The following is a 17,272-nucleotide window of genomic DNA, read 5'->3' as shown; positions in this document are numbered from 1 at the left end:
AGTAAGATACTATTATCAACTCCAAGAATATGCAATTCACCTCCTGTATTCAATAAAGGAGGAAGAAAGGAAGCAGGAAATTAAAAGGCAGTTAGCTTATCATTTGGCATAGGGAAATGTTACAAAGCAATAAAGGTAAAGTAAGTGGGCAAACATTGTGTGAATGGAGAAAATATGTGGGTAAGTGTGAAATTGACCACTTTAGTATGAGAAGTAAAAGGAAAATTGTAAATTGATTTATTATTGTCACATATACCAAGGTACAGTGAAAAATCTTTGTTATGCATGCCACCCATTTAGATCAGTTCATTACAACAGTGCATTAAGGTCTAAATATTGTCTAAATATGAGGGATTGCAGAACTCTGAGATGCAGAGGGGGCTGGGTGGCTTGATACATGATTTGCAAAAGTATATAGTTTCAGCAAGTAATTAGAAAAGCTAACAGAATGTTATTGTTTATTACAAGAGAAATTTAATACACAAATAATCTGTCAATGATGAAAGGTCAGACCTTATCAAGATGGTATGGCGTCTTTATTTTAAGGAAGCATGCAAATGTATTGGAAGCACTTCAGAGAATATGTACTAGACTAATATCTGAAATGAGTGAGAGGAAATGTTGGAAGGCTAGGCTCGTATTTAGTGTTTAGGAAAGGTGATACGATGGAAACATGTTATCTCCATTTCGCAAGGTCAGGTTCCAGGACTCATTGTGTATCAATGTTAGGGGGTCAAATGCACATTTAGGATGATATTCTAAATGAAACCCCATTTTAATTATTGTCAAATTTACAGAAGGCATGAAGTTCAGTGCCACTTCTTTTTCCTCCCAAATTAAATGGAAAAGTACAAGATTGCATACTTGATTTTATGTTGTATATGTGAACTCTGATGAAAAAGTGGAGCATCAGAAATTTGTTACTATTGCTCTTTAACCTGGGAAACTTGGGTTCAAGTCCAGCTCATCTGATGAATGTCTTCTCTTTATTTGCTGGACATCAATCAAACGAGGTAGCCACATTAAATTGGAGCCAAAGACAGCAAATGCTAAACGTACTGAGTTCATACAGCATTTTCCATTCTTTGAGGTGGTCACAGTCTAAGTTTATTGGATATGGATCCACAATGCAAATTTACAATGAGACCCAAAAGAAAGGAGCTTTACTATGCGTCTTTATCTTACCTGGTTCAGATAGGAACTGACATTGGTTGTTTAAAATGCTGTGTTACAATTCCCAGTGCCAAATCCTTTAACCTGAGTAAACTGAAACCAGTTATCTAAGGCAATTGTCTGTTGCTAGGGTGTTCAGATATTTCAAAAATATATTTTGGCACTTACAGAAGCTAGTCACTGATATATTAACCAGAACATTAAAAACAGTTTGTGCAGAAATGTTACCTCCATTGTGAATGGTATTTTTAAAGTGATTTTATTTTTAAAAAATACAGAACATGCATTTTACTGCACCTGTGGTAACCAGAAAGAAATTGAGTGGTGTTTCTGTAATGGATGTGTGGATCAATAAAGCAGAAGCCTTACTGCAGCTTGGATTTTACCAGCCTGCCAGAGTTCTGTTATCAGAGGTCCACAAGGTTGCAAAGGTTAGTTTACTGCCTTGTCATAGATGATTTAGCATTGTTATTAACAATTTCTTGGAGACATTAAAGGTCATGTAATAAATCAATATTATTCTTTTGAAATAAAGGTATATTTTTACCTTTGGAACTACAGCAGGACTCTTAAAAGATTGCTAGAAACTGCAGTTGAAAAAGTTATCAAAAATTTACTTTCCTGCAGTAATCCTCATGTATAAAAATATATTTTCAAAGATTGAAAATTGAGGGCATAAAACATGGGATGCTCTCTTTGAGATTATATAAAAAATGAAATTAAAATCAATTCAGGCAGGGGGGTTAGCAGGGGCCGATGGAGATCTCAACAACTTTGTTGCATTTGAAGGAAGTTTTGAAAGTGGAGAGACAAAGTTGGTGTTTCTCTTGAGAGGTCTCTAGAGGGCTAGGCCATGCTGGGTATATTAGCAGCCATCTGTGATGAAGCAAAATAACCTGATATCAAAAGAATTGCAAGAGAATTTGGCTTGAGGCTCTGAAGAAACTAAGCCATTGCAATATGAAAATTTAACATTTAGCAGTGCATTCTGAGAGAAAAAAAACAATTAGGTGCTAAGATCTAGAATTCACTGCCTGATGTGATGGTGAACAGTTGCTTTCAAGTGGGAATTAGATAAATGCTTGGAGAAAAAAGTTGGATGTATGTAGGGAAAGAACTGGGGAGTGGAACTAATTAGATTGCAGTTTGAAGAACCAGCAGAGAGTCAGTGAGCCGCATGACCTCTTTCTATCATATACTATTTCGTGATTCCACAAAAATGTGACTGAAACCTCTATGGGTGTCTACTCACCTCCATTTAAGACATTCTTAGAAACCTAACTCTTTGCCAATGCATTTAGTCATCTGTCCTAATATCTCCTTTTGCAGCTTGGTATGAAATTTTGTCCTGATAAAGTACCTATGAAGTGCCTTGGGTTGTTTTAATAAATGAAATATAATTATAAATGCATTTTTTTGTTATTCATCTGCACTTTCATCCACAGATGGGGTAGCAGGTGCCCGTTACGGTTTTGCCAATCACCTCAAATCTGTGCTATTGATCTTTCAACAAATGGAAGTGCTTTCTCTTTAACCAATCCAAGCCCTTCATAATTTTTAACAGCTCCTAACAAGAATCGATCCTGTTTCCCCCATTCAACACGAATTGCAATTATTCATTCCTGAAACCACCATTCTTTACCCTCTGAAATTTTCACATCCATCTTGTGGTATCAGCATTGGCTCAGTTAGTAGCAATTATATCCCTGAGTGGCAGATTGGAAGTTCAAGTCTCATTCTAGAGACCTATGTACAGAAGTCTAGGTGGGCATCCATTTACACATTCCTGTCTTTTGTAGTTTCTTCAGTGAAAAATGGGTGTTTCAGGCATTACAATTATATTAACGATTGTTCAGATATTATGTAGTTGTCTGTGAAATTTCTGACATAGTTAAAAGCACCTTTTGAAATGTGGTGCCTGGCTTAAAAAATGCCAGCAGGTAAAAGCAAAGGAAAACCAAAATTGTTTAATAAGTAGATGAAGAGCAAGACTATAACTAAGGATGAAATAGGCCCTATGGAGACCAAAAGATAACCTACAGTATAAGGCAGATCATGTGGGTTAAATTGTCAATTAATATTTTGCCTTCACTAAAGAAGGAGATAATGTTGTTGGGAGGACGAATGTCAACAATATTAGAAGAGATAAGCATGGCAAAGGAGGAATTATTAGTGATTTATCATCTTTGAAAGTGAACAAATTGCCAGGTCCTGATGAATTATATTCTAGGCTGTTAAAAGAAGCAAAGGAGGAAGCAGAGCAAACTCTGGTCATCAGTTTTGAATTCTCCCTGGCTACCGAAATAGTACTAGAGCGTTGGACAACTCTTAACATTGTATTATTACTTAAAAAGGAAGGAAGGGGTGAACCAAGTAATTACAGGTTAGTTGGTTTAACTGATATGGGCAAAATATTGGAATCAGTTCTGGGACACAGATAAATGGATAATTGGCAAGTATTTGTTAAGGGAAAGTTATGACTGACTAGTGTTATTTCTTTTACAGATGTAACAAGGAGGGCTGATGATGGCAGTGTTTTTAATATGGTCTACACCTACTTTAGCAAGACTTTTGACATGACAGGCTAGTCAAAAAGTTAAGTGCTCTGGGATCCAAGGAAGATTGGAGTGTTGGATCCAAAATTGGCTCAGTGGAGGGAAGCAAAGCAGAGCGATTGCTTTTGTGACTGGAAGGCTGTTAGCAATAGGGTTTCACAAAATGACAACTTGGTCTCTTGTTTTTTATAATATTTGCTAAAGGTTTAAATGTAGGGAGCATAATAAAAATATTTGCAAATGTTGCAGAAATTGGCCATGTGGTTACCAGGGCCTTTAAATAATGATGGTTTGGTCGCTTGAGTAGAAAAGTGGTAATAGAGCTTAACAGAGAAATGTGAAGTGATGCATTTGGGGATGTGCAGCAAGGCAAGGCAATTTCTAATAATTGGGAAGAGATTGAGTGTTGTGGAGGATCAGAGAGACCTGAAAGATAGCATCACACAAAGCCCTGGAGGAACTTAGTGGGTCAAGCAGCATCCATGGAGGGAAATGGGCAGTCGATGTTTTGGGTCGAAACCCTTCATCTCTCTACAGTGAAAGGTAGCATGATAGGCATGTGGGATTCTTTCCTTTATTAGCCATTGTATAGTGTTTAATAGCATGGACCTTATGATAGAGTCGTGTATACAACACCCGTTGGAATCCAGCTTGAATACTATGTACATTTGTGACCCACTTCACAGCAAAGACATGATTGCACTGGGAGGACTACAGAGGAGATTTGTGAAGATGTTGCCAGAACTGGAAATGTTTAGCTGTGAGGAAAGATTGGATAAGCCAGGGCTGATTTTCTTTGGAATAGAGAAGTCTGAGTGGAATCTTAATTGAGGTATATAAAATTATGAGCAGCTCAGATAAAGTAACTAGGAAAGACCTATCCCATTGAGCAGGGGTTGCAAAAGAGGTTTCAATTTAAAGTAATTGACTGAAGATTTAAAAGGGAGATGAGGAAATGTTTTCCACCCATAAGAAGATGGGAGTCTGTAGTACTCTACCTGAAAGAGGGGTAAAAGTAGAGACCCTTAACACATATAAGAAATGGTCTGTAGGAGCATGCACCAAGTGAGGACATATAAGATTAGACTGGGTTGCTCTATTGTTACTTTGACAGATACAATGAATTGCTTATTTCTATGTGGTATTTCTTTTATGATTGTATGAGGTTCAGAAGTTGTTTCCTCTGGCTGGAAATTCTACTAGTAGAGGCCATAGTGTCAATGAGTGATCCATCATTTAAGAATGAGATGGAAGAAATCTTTTCTTTTCACCCGAGTGTGAATTTTTGGAATTCTCTCTGCCAGAGGGTTGTGAATATTCAAGACTGAAGTCAATAGACTTCCAGGCTTCATGGGAATCAAATGCTTTGTGAATCAGTCATGATCTTACTGAATGGTGGAGCAGCCTTGAGGGTTCTTTTTGTCTGCTCCTGCCCTTATTTCTTAAACTCTTATGTTTCTATATTTTCAACTACCCACGCTTATTTGATTATTTTATTTATATTTTTTATTTATATATTGAATGTTCAGCAACTTTCACACTTAATTCTAGTTAAAATATTAACAAAAAACTTCCTTTCTTTGTTTTATCTTTTAAACTAGGAACTTGAGAACAAAGAAGCTTTGGCAAATGTTTTCTATCTTCTGGCAGTTCTAGCTAACCATGAAAGGAATTTTGGTCAGGCTAAACTGCTCTTAAAGGAAGCTCAAGACATTGGAGGAAATGAATATTTCTGGTATGACGTTATTACTTGTCTGGTAAATGCAATTCTCGGAGAGAATCTCGAAGGTTCGAAGGAACAGGTGAGGAAATAGTGTTAGTCCCATTCTGCAAGATGCTGACTAATAAGAGGAAGCACTAATGAATTGAACCAATTCAGGCTTCAGCTATTATCAAAGAGATGATATCATTATATTCAATTTCGTACCACCCAGGACTAAGAAGGAACATTATAGATTTTACAGAATGGATATTGCAATTTTTTTGGTGGTCATGGTTTACTTCCAAACATCAGTCATTTGGTGACAAGACTGGCTATGGTGACTACAGAGTGTCATACAGCACGGAAATAGGCCCTTTCAACAATTGGGTTTGCACTGGCCGTAAAGCATCCATTTACAGTAATCCTACATTGATCACAGTTTATTCACCCCACCTTCCTATCAATTTGTCACAGATTCTACCATTCACTTATGCACCTGGGGCAATTTACAGTGGCCAATTAACCTACCAACCAGCACATTTTTGGGATGTGGGAGGACCCAGAGCACCCAAAAGAAACCCATATGGTCATAAAGAGAATGTGCAAACTCTACATAGACAGCATCGAAGGTCAGGATTAAATCCAGGTTGATGGAACTATGAGCTATCCCTGATATTTGCCACAGGGTAAATAATTACCAAGGTCCTTCTAAACTGCCTCCTCCCAGTGGCCGAAGAATTGCCCCCCGAATTATGGTTTGGATTCAATTCATCTCGAGACAAAGTGGACATGATCTTTTCATGCAACAACTCTAAAAACAATGGCCTTTTTCCGCCTCACTAAAGCCTTTGACCTCATGAATCAGGAGGCATGTAGAACACTCTCCTCAAAACTGGCTCCCCTCACAAGTTCATATCCACTTCATATTTGATCCACAATGGCACAGAAGACTTGATACTAACTAATATATATCAAAACCAATCTCAGTAAAGACTCCTTTTAAACGAGGATGCGTCATTGCCCCCAACACTTTTCTCACTTGCACCTTGTCTCCAACAAACTTCCCATGGGTGTGGACCTAATCTTCAGAACTAATGGAAAACTATACAACTTACGCTAACTCCACTCCAGAAACAAGGTCATCCAACCTTAGGAATCCAGCTTCACTATACAGACTAACGAATATTAGTTTGGAAAATCGATTGGGTGACATATGAGTAATTTTACCATGAGTTGGATGACTTTGATGGTTGAGCAATTAGCAGGAATTTTGCTGCTCATCATTTGGACAGGAGGGGAAGGAAAAGAATATCGATTTGTTCCAAAACCTTACGCCAAGTTGTACTTGTTTGAGGAGAAAATGTAGTTTTAACCGTGATTTGTACAATGCTTGTTTGTATATATTTATGGAAGAAAGAAATGAAAAGAAGATAGAAGTTAGTGCTTAGTTTTCTGTCACTTATCACTGTGAACTGCTATACTTCCCAGTCCAAAGCTAATAGAAAATCTTGAGTCCTGGCATTCCTAAATTGGCCACTTTGCTACCTCGACCAGTCTCAACTGAGCAGCATTGATATCTGCAAGATTTATCTGTTTGTCTGCCATGTCTATCTGTCTGTGTATGTCTGTATATTTACCAATCAGTCTTTCTATCTGTCCTCCAACTTTTTGTAAAGTTTTTAGGGTGTTCATAAAATTAGATGTGATGTTTGTAATTATCTGTCACTGTCTGCCATCTCAGGAGTAAATTTGAAAATCTGTACTTACCATATTAATATGTCTTTTTAACTTGAATTGCTATATTTCCAGGCTTGCAGGATCTTAAAACAGGGCATTGCAGCATACAAGACTGCTTTAGAAGAGACACCAAATCGAGCTTCAGTTCTTGAATTTATGATAACTTCAACGGAAGCCAGGTATTGTGCAATGAGAATAGTGAAATGTCACTGAAGTTGAAGGAAACTGATCCAATGTATCGAAGAGAAGTGTTTCTTAAGACTGGTGGATTGACTGTTTTTCTCTGTAAGGTCTTCTGATTTTTTTCATATTAAATTGCTTAAAGATAGGGACATGAATCAATGGGTCAATTATGAGCGCAATACATTGTTACATTTCTGGACTTTGTGTTCTGCTATTTACAATTAAGTATCTTTGCTAATATTTAAAAACGAAACCCATTCAAAAATGAGCCAGGAAGCTATTCTTATGAAATCTTTTCTCCAGTCTCTCTGTCTAGACAACTCAATGTTATCATTTCTGCACTGAAATTCATTCAGGCATATTTTTTCCCTGGACAACTGCTTGTGGCATTGTTTAACGAGTCAAATAAGTTCAAAAAGTGGCACAAGTTGTTTTATTTTTGTGAATTGCTCACTAACTTTGTGGTGAAACAGCTTATCCCTACTTAATATTAACATAACACTGTCATTTAGAGCTCAGAGCCATTTTTTTTTAGAGTTGAGAACTGCTACCCCATATTTCAGTGACTTCTAGTTTCGTCCAGCTCCAGTTTCCTTCATCTGTTCCCTCAAAACTAACAGCAGCTGACAGCAGCCTTTTACACAGTTCCTAAAGCAAATCACTGAAAATGCTAGAAATTGGAAAATATATTGTTAGAAATGCTCAGCAGATCAGTCAGCAGATGTGGAGAGAGAAGTAAGATTAACATTACAGGTTGATGACCTTTTCTCAGAGCTGGAAAAGTTAGAAATGTTTTCAGTTACAGAGAAAGAAGTGCAGTGTGGAAAGAACAAAAGGGAAGGTCCATGACTGAGTGGAAATCAAAGATTGAATGATACAAGTGGTGGGCAACTGAAAGAGGGTGGTGAAGGCTATTGAATAATCATAGGAGTGCCTGAGCAATGTGTAAATAGAAGGAGACAAACAAAATCTGAACTTCCCAGACAAGGAGAGGGAGGATAAAAAACATGGATGTTGGAAATGTTCTGGGGGGAGAGGAGGTGGTGCTGTTCATGGCAGTGGCGGTGGGTTGGCCGTATGGTGGTGGATTGCATCAGTTCTCATCTACCAGATTATTGCCCAAGCATTTAAAGTCAAACTGCATGCAAAATGCTTGTTACATTGTTATGGGTTTTAAGTTTTTAGACTACCTATTTGAATACCTGAGAATTTATTTTTCTCATTATATCTCTTCTCTACACAATATCTATTAAATAAATGCTGTGTATATTATTCAGTAAATTAACTTTTCTGTTGTAGGTTGACATCTATTGAAATAGAGTCCGTGAAAGCAATAGGTGATATAAATTTAAAGAAACCTGACATTATAGAAAAGCTGGTTTCAGCTTGTGCTAAAATGGAACAGTATTCAAACATTATGATGCAACGTGGATACAGAGAAGAATCAGTGGAAATGATGACTGAATGTGTTGGTATACTAATGTATGTTCACTTTTATGCAATTTAATATATATTGAATACAAGTAAGGAAGATAGTTCCCACAATCTCTTTATTTTTGTCGAATTAATCTCTATAATTTACATGACAACAGCCATGCCAAATTCCCACTTTGGTCAGTGTAAGCTATTGTTGCATGTCATTAATTCACTTTTTTGAGAGGGGAGTGAGTATAATGTAAGCCTTGGTATTGGATCAACGTTTTTATTTATTTAGATCTGGATCCTGCTTTATTGCAACTTTCTTTTCCTAAAGCGTCATCGCTAAATGCAGTGAAGAAGAGGAGATAAAACATGCTCATCTGTTGGATGCATATACACTGATACAAAGTACCATCTTGATTGAAGAAGATGCTCTCAGTGACTTGATGAGATTGTTACCACTCAAAGCGGTAAAAAAACAACATATCTTGAAATTGAATACATAGAAACAATCTCAGGAATAGAATTGACTATGTGGCAAAGCAGTGGGTTTATCTTGAAAAGTGTGAAGTTGTTACTAAATAACTATGCTTCTTTGGACAGAGTCAGAGAACCATACAGCATGGAAACAGGCCATTCAGTCCAACTCGTCCATGCTGTTCAAGGTGCCCACTTAAGCTAGTCCTATTTGTCCGTGTTTGCGCCCATTATCTCTCTAAAGTCTTCTTATCCATGTACCTGTACAAATATCTTTTAAACAATGTAATTGTACCTGCCTCTACAGCTTCCTCTGGCAGCTCATTCCATATACAAACTACCCTCAGCATGAAAATATTGCCCCTTAGATCCCTTTTAAATCTTTCATTTCTCCCTCCTCCTTTCTTCTGACACCGGATAATTTCACCTGTTGCCACTTCAGTTGATTGTTGCATTATCAGGCTCATGGTTCCGGTAAATCCAACAGCACTTGTCATTAATATGTTTCCAAATAACGGAGCTATTACATTATACAGCAATATCTTGGAAGGAAATTCAAGCTGTATCATATTTTTGGGGGTTTAGAAACAGAATATAATGATCTAAAAACACTCATTTTAAGCTTGTGCCATATCAGTGTAGTGCTTAGCATTTTGTCTGGTGTATTAGCAGTTCTGTAGCACAACTGTTTGCTGCATGAACGGTTTGCTGCATGAGAACTCATAATCCTAATTCTAAATATTCAAACTATGTGGGTATTAGGAGATGAAAAATCATAGAAGGGCAAACATTGTGAAAAAGGCCAGCAGGATATGCAGGGTGAGGAGAGTTACTCAGATAAGAGTTCTGTCCACTCAATGTGTGCCACAAGGAAATGAAACTAATAAATTAGGAACTAAATTAGTTAAGATAGTAGTTACTACAAACAACGGGCTGCAACCTTGGCATGACTAGGAGGTAAAAATTCCTGTATTTAAGATCTCTAGAAAGGCCTTGTGAAGAATGTAAATTTTTATCTTATGCATAACATACACACAACATACTTGTCCTGTGCATGTTTGCCGAAAATAAATTCACCACAATCAACCGAAAAGCAAAATATTGCAATTGCTGGAAATACTCAGCATCTATAGAATAAGGAACAGAATTAGTGTTGCATGTTGATAACCTAATGAAAGTTCATGGACCTGAAATGATAACTCCCTTCCTCACTCCACATATACAGCCTGACCCTCCAAGTACTTCCAGCATTTTGTTTTTATTTCACACAGAATCAATATTTTATAGATATATTTTACAGTTCAACCCTCCAGATATCTACCTCCATCTTTTATTTATGCCTAGTTAAAGTTGATTATGTCATCATTTCCATAACCATTTCTACATTTTGGTTACAAGTGGTGTCAAGTTATGAGAAAAGTTGAAAAGGATTGACTTTTAGAGTCAGCACGATGTAAAGGACATGAGTACCAACATCCCAAGGTGTGTAGAAGGTATCTGCTACTTCTATGATTTAGAATTTCACAGGCCACAGTTGCAGAACCAGGCCATCATAATAATTGAAAGTCTTCTTTGTCATTAGATAAAGGAGACTGCCTGAGCAGCTCTCCTGCCTTGTAACTTGGAACTCGAAACTGTCCCAGGTGTGACCTCTTTAAATAAAAGATAAACCTACTGTGCCACTCATCTCTAGCCCTCTCCCTCCCTACCCCATTAGTTATGTTCCCAACTCCCTTTTAATCATTACACTTGCTTGTCCACTCCATTATTCCCTAAACTGTGACTTCCCCCCCATCCTCCCCATAACAATCTGTCCCCCTAAGCCTCCTTGATCAATCTGCTACCTTATCCTGACTTCTGGTGTGTGGGCATCTTGCAAAGCAGAATATTGTAGTGGCAGGCTCTCAAGTAAACTGTTCATTGGCCTGCGATGTACCCAGTTTTATATGCTTTTACAGATGCCATACAATATTTAGGCCATAGCATTTTGTATTATTTTTCTGAACAATATTTTGTTAATGCTTATTTTCAGATGACAGGTGTAAGTTTGCCTCTAATGAGGAAGCTGGCCTCTCTCAAGTTAATTTTTGTACAATTGGTTTTGGACATGCTTGAACTGGTTACTACAAAAGACAAAAAGGAAGCTGAAACAGCAAAAAACAAAGGATTGCTACAACTAATTGTAGAGGAATTTGTTAGTTCCACACCTGAATACACTTCTATAGAAAAGGTAATTTAAGTACAGTTTATAATATCCTGTTTGAAGCTTTTTGTGAATTCTTGATGTGGTCAATTTTAAATAAGATGCATGGAAAATGTTACATTGAGTTTTCCTATGCTTTGGAGTTTAGCTGACTGTTGATCAAACAACTTTAAAGTGAGTAATAAATGCTCTATTCATACTTTTCTGAGGTTAGCAATCCACAGTTTTTTTAATGATGGTTGGCGGCAATGATTTAATACAAAAGAGATTTCCCAGTGTACCAGAAAACAGGATTTTTTTGTAATGTATAATTGGTTTAGAAACTGAATGCAACTTAAGAATATTGTGCCAAGCACTTCCAAATATAATGCTACATTTCAGCAGTTACAAGCTAAATAGAGGATCAATTTATCTAAATATAAGAAGCAGGAGCAGGAGTAGGCCTGACAGAATCTTGAGTCTTCTCTACCAGTTAGAATTATGGCTGGTCTGATCTTTCTCATTAGAATTTTTTTTTCGCCTGATCCCTATCATCCTTCATTTCCCTATTGTTCAAAAAATCTTTCAGTTTCAGGCTTAAAAGTATATATTGATAGTTTCCACAACCCTATGGGTTAGAAAATTCTAAAGATTCAGAACCAAGAGAAAAGAAATAACTCCTTGTCTTAGCTATAAATAGCTAGCCCCTTATCCATGTCACCTATTTTCTATTTCCCCAAAAGGGGTAATGTTCTTAACAGCAGTTACTCTGTCAATCTTACAACCTTCAATGAACTCACTTCCATTCCTTCTAAAATCCAGTGAGTATGGGCGCATTCTGCTCAATTTTTCTTTATGGATCAACTCCCTCATTCTAGGAATCATTCTAAGGAACCTTCATGATACCAACTTCAAGGAAAATATATAATTCCTTAAATAAGGAGACCAAAACTACAGGCAGTACTCCAGGTGTGGTCTCACCAAGACTGTACATTATCGCAAGATTTCCTTACTTTTGTACTTAATCCTTGCAGTAATAACCAATGTTCCATTTGCCTTCTTAATTGTTTCTGTTTTTTATCCATCTGTGTTTAAAACAAGCAATGCTTTGTGATAAAGTCTGAAAGTACATAATAAAGACTTTTAGCATACATGAAAATTGAATGATAACTCAAACATTAGATAGCAATTAATTTCTGCCCCTAAAAACGTGTTCTTTTTAAATCTGGATATTCATCTACAACAGAAACTCAATAATTTGAATCCCCTGATAGACAGCAATATCAATTTCAAATTTGAAGTGGGTTAAATGCTCTCATTGTGATAATAAATTCAAAGAAGCATCAGTCTTTGGCTTTCATTTGTAATGAATTAGTTTATTTCTAGAATAGCTAACATCAATTTGATCACACCATGAGTTATATCAAGGACTTTCTAATGTAAGTATACAGCTATTACATTGCCCTACTTGTTCATTTTTTATTATCTCTTGGTTTCATGATATAAAATTAAAATGAGATCCATAGTCAAGATGTTCTATTTGCTCTTCAAAGTTTAGATAAAGACGGGCAGGAGTAAAGAGAACAAAGAAAAGAGTATGATGCTTTTAAGATTAACTAGAGGGAGAAACTCTGTCACCACAAAAGCGATGAGAAAGAAACATGCTGTAATCATACTGTTAACCTGAACAAAGTTACAGATATTGATATTCTGAATCTGGCAGAATAGAGACAGATAATCAGATAATTGAATTTGTTATTTTGTTTCATTTAACTGAACCAGATTTGGTTTAAAATTTTTAGGAAGTATATGATGTGAGTATTTTTTCTAGTGTTTAAATCACTTACTTTCTGTTATGAGTGAAGCATAGCTATCCCTTTTGAATCCCAATTATTTAGTAGCAAAGCACTTGCACTTTGTGTTGTTAATCCTTGGTTTATTATAATCTTTGAAGCAGTAGGACATTTCTGGTTCTTTATACCTGAAGCATGCAAGCACATGGATAATGGCCCCAAATGATGTCCCAGCAATGAGCCATCTACATCTACATACACTCATGCACTAAAGAAACACTTTTTTTGGAGGATCTTCTGACATCAGCTTACACTCTCAAGCTGACTCAATCATCAGTGGAAAGATCCTGTGCATTGCCAGGGGCTTGCTTGCAATAAGGCTATCATATAGGGAGTCCAGAACCAGCTAACAAGCCTAAACCATGAAACAACGAAGAACTTCAACATCTAGCTTAGGCATGCTAACCTAACATAATGCATAAAATATAGATGCTCTGTGATTGTGTTTTTAAGGCATATTTCTCCCATCTATTCCTTGATGGCTCTTAGTCTTCAACTCAAACTTCCCAAAACTCATCATGCATATCCTATCCTACCCTTGGTACTGTTCACTTTAAATCTCTATCCAGCTGGCACACAGTTCTCTAACACATAGAATTTTAAATCCTTGTCCTCATTTTCCCTCCACTACCTTAAACCACTGCATATTTGCAAACTCACATCCTTTGGTCCTCTCTCCTGTGCATCTTCCCACCTTTTATTCCCAGATTAATAATATATTTAGCCTTTTCAATATCAACCTCTGGAACTTTTTCAATAAGCTACCTGGCTCTGTCATCCTTTATCAATTTTTAAAAGATTTCTTAAAACCCGCATCATCAGCTAGTCTTTCTGTCGTCTTCTCCTTTACTCCCCTTTACTATTTGATTCCCCTTCCCCTTTCTGTGTAATGAGTACTGTGTTAAAAGTGCTCATATATACCACTTGTTATTTAAGCTACAATAAAGATCACAATCATATTATCCTGACAAAAAAAAATTGAAATCAAAAGTGAAAAATTGCAGATGCTGAACATGTGAAATTCCAGTGATGCTCAGCAGATTAGGCAGTGTTGAGCGAAACATGGGGTTAACATATCATAATCTTTTGTCTGAATTATCATAGCTTTACAGTAATCCTCATAATTAATAGAATTTTTTTCTGGTGTCTGGAATTATTTATATTTTCACCTTTGAGCTTTACTTTTTTATTATTTATTTGTTCACAGGACATAGATGACTTTGGTAATGTGGGCATTTACTGTCCATCATCAGATACTTCTGAATTAAGGGGACAGTTAAGAACTAACCATATTGATGGGTCTGGAGGACTGGGACCGGAAGGCAGATTTCCTTTCCTGAAGGACATTAATGAACTAGATGAATTAAATGCCATAATTATTATATGAAAATTGGAATAGAATGGTTAAACTGCTGGTTTTATTTAAATTTAAGCTTTTTTTATTATGAAAAAATAAGAACTGCTGAAATTGGTCTGATTTTATGGGCAAATCGTGCATAAAAGCTGATTCATGGTTTTAACATGATAGCAACAATTTCCTACTGAATTCCCACCCATTGGAATGGGCATTACTGGGTGGGATTCATCATAACAATTCTGTGGTGTCATTCCTGCACGTAATGACATAATTGATATGCCCAAACCTCTCCCCTACCTCACTGAAAGAAATTGGAGCAATAAGGTGCAACTTTCAGGAGCAGACTATGCAGCAAATCGACAAAAAGAAGTGAATTAAAGGGCCTCTACTGGGACAGCTACTTGTCTGAGTTTATAATGCTGTGCATATGTCACATCTCATAGTAATATTGTGGCTGTCCACAATAAAAGCACATTCAGAAGTCTCTTTGCTTTGGGCCACTCATGGCATGGAATTCAATCTGGGTTGATTAACATTTGTAGAGGGATTTGTGTTGTCATACACTAGAGACACATTTCTGTTCTCCCCTGCATCTCCTCATTTTCCTGGAAATCTTTTATGCTGCTATATTATGGATAACCCGAAGAGACTTCTTTAAGACTAAGACCTGTTTTCCATGATTCCTAGTGGCTAAGACATGTCAGCTATCATCTCTGTAGGCAGTTGTCATTGGGAACCATACAGGTCATGTTTTAACAAAGCAATTAGGATGAAAACCATCCTGTTTCAAAGGAATATTTTTCCAGTTTTATTGTTTTTAATGGTCCATCAATTAGAAATTACTGTTAGATACAGCATCTGTTTTATACACAATTCACCATGAGTTTTTTTTCTTAAATTATTAATAAAATCTTATATTGATGCATAACTATGTGTAAAATATCATCAAAGATCGGGCCCAAGAAATACTCTTTTCTGTATATATTTGAGATTTGCACCTTAAGTCACATGTATAAAATTAAATCTATTAATCACAAATTCTGTTGTTCTTTTTTTTTAGTGAATTAATATAATTTTGTGCAAATTTTTATGTTTGTGCAGCAATGGGTGACTGTTTCTAGATCATTAGGACAAAAAGCTTTATCTCAGCTACACAGTGCACATAGCCTTAGCAGTGGCTCTGAAGAGCTTCAAGCCAAATGTCTGTATCTTACTGGGAGATGTCTTCGGTTGTTAGCTGTCCAGATAGACCCAATTAATCCAGGCTTTGTTTGGGTTCAAGACACCCTGGTAAGACTTCTTTTACTTCCATTTCACAATACTTGTGGGTTTTCATCTCTTTAGAATACTGTAATAAAGATGTTGTTGCTATGTCAACTTAAATATTTTGGAGTAATTTTCTTTTATTTCAGTACTTGTTTTATTGAGAGATTAATGCAGCATTTGTTCACAAGTGGGTTAGGAATGGGATGTGTAGCTGCACATTTTAGGATAGCCCAATGTTACATTGTTTTCTTTTGATAGAATCTACTCTATCAAGTTTACAGTACAGAAGAAGGACATTCAGCCTATCATGTCCATCTCTGTGAAGAGAAGTTTGGACTAAAAATATTAACCAGCTCTATCCATTGCCCTTTAAGTTACAGATCTTTAAATGCCTGTCCATGTAATTTCTAAATGCTATGCGTGTTTCTGCCTCTAAAACTTCTTTCAAGCAATTTTGAGACGTTCATTCTGGGTGGGTGAACATTATTTTTCCTCTCTTCTGCCTGCTAATCCATCTACCGTAAACCTATGTTCCTTAGTTTCTGATCTTGCCTCTAACAGAAAATATTCCTTCCATGTTCACCCTGTATGGTCCTCTTATAATTGTATATACCTTGGTTAAATCACATCTCAGTCTCCATTATTCCAAAACGAAAACCAAAATCAATGTCATGGAGTCATATTTATAGCACAGAGATAGGCCCTTCAACCTAACTCATCCATGCTGATCAAGGTGCCTTCCTAAGCTAGTGCCATTTGACTGCATTTGGTTCCTATCCCTCTAAACCTTTCCTATCCATGATCCTTGAACCTCTCCAAGTTTCTTTTAAATATTGTAATTGTACCCACCTCCTCTGGCAGCTTGTTCTATATACCCACCATCCTGTGTGGAAAATCTTGCCCCTCAGGTCCCTTTTAAGTCTTTCCCCTCTCACCTTGAACCCAAGCCCACTACTTTTAGACTCTCCTACCCTGCGAAATAGATGGTGGCCATCCACCTTATCTATACCCCTCATGATTTTATAAAGCACTATCAAGTACACCCTCAGCCTCCTTTGCTCCAAGGAAACAGTCCCAGCCTATCCAGTCTCTCCTCATAACTCATAATAATATTCCAGGTGAGGTCTCACTAATGTCCTGTACAGCTGTAATGTGACGTCCCTACTCTTGTACTCAATGTGCGATCTGATGAAGGATGCCATATGCCTTCTTCACTAATTTGTCTACCTGTGTCGCCACTTAAAGGGAAATATGTATGTATCCCTAGGTCTCCCTGTTTTACAACACTCCCCAGGGCTCTGTCATTTACTATCTAAGTCCTGACCTGGTTTAACTTCACAAAATGCATCGCTTTGCATTTGTCTGAGT

The 17,272-nt window shown here is 36.8% G+C and overlaps 1 protein-coding gene across 1 annotated transcript in view; it reads left to right on the top strand.

Moving 5' to 3' along the window:
• Positions 1-17,272, top strand: part of LOC127576921 (cilia- and flagella-associated protein 46) — a 172,335-nt gene that overhangs the window by 113,941 nt on the left and 41,122 nt on the right. The window contains exons 36-42 of the mRNA XM_052027745.1: positions 1,452-1,604; positions 5,330-5,530; positions 7,240-7,346; positions 8,650-8,832; positions 9,104-9,239; positions 11,279-11,476; positions 15,740-15,928. Of these exons, the coding sequence (XP_051883705.1) occupies positions 1,452-1,604; positions 5,330-5,530; positions 7,240-7,346; positions 8,650-8,832; positions 9,104-9,239; positions 11,279-11,476; positions 15,740-15,928 (1,167 nt within the window). The remainder of the gene's footprint in view (positions 1-1,451; positions 1,605-5,329; positions 5,531-7,239; positions 7,347-8,649; positions 8,833-9,103; positions 9,240-11,278; positions 11,477-15,739; positions 15,929-17,272) is intronic.

Source organism: Pristis pectinata, chromosome 12 (genome assembly GCF_009764475.1).
Source record: "Pristis pectinata isolate sPriPec2 chromosome 12, sPriPec2.1.pri, whole genome shotgun sequence".
Lineage (NCBI taxonomy): Eukaryota > Metazoa > Chordata > Chondrichthyes > Rhinopristiformes > Pristidae > Pristis > Pristis pectinata.
The sequence above is the reverse complement of the archived record's forward strand: the minus strand, read 5'-3'. Positions and strand labels throughout refer to the sequence as shown.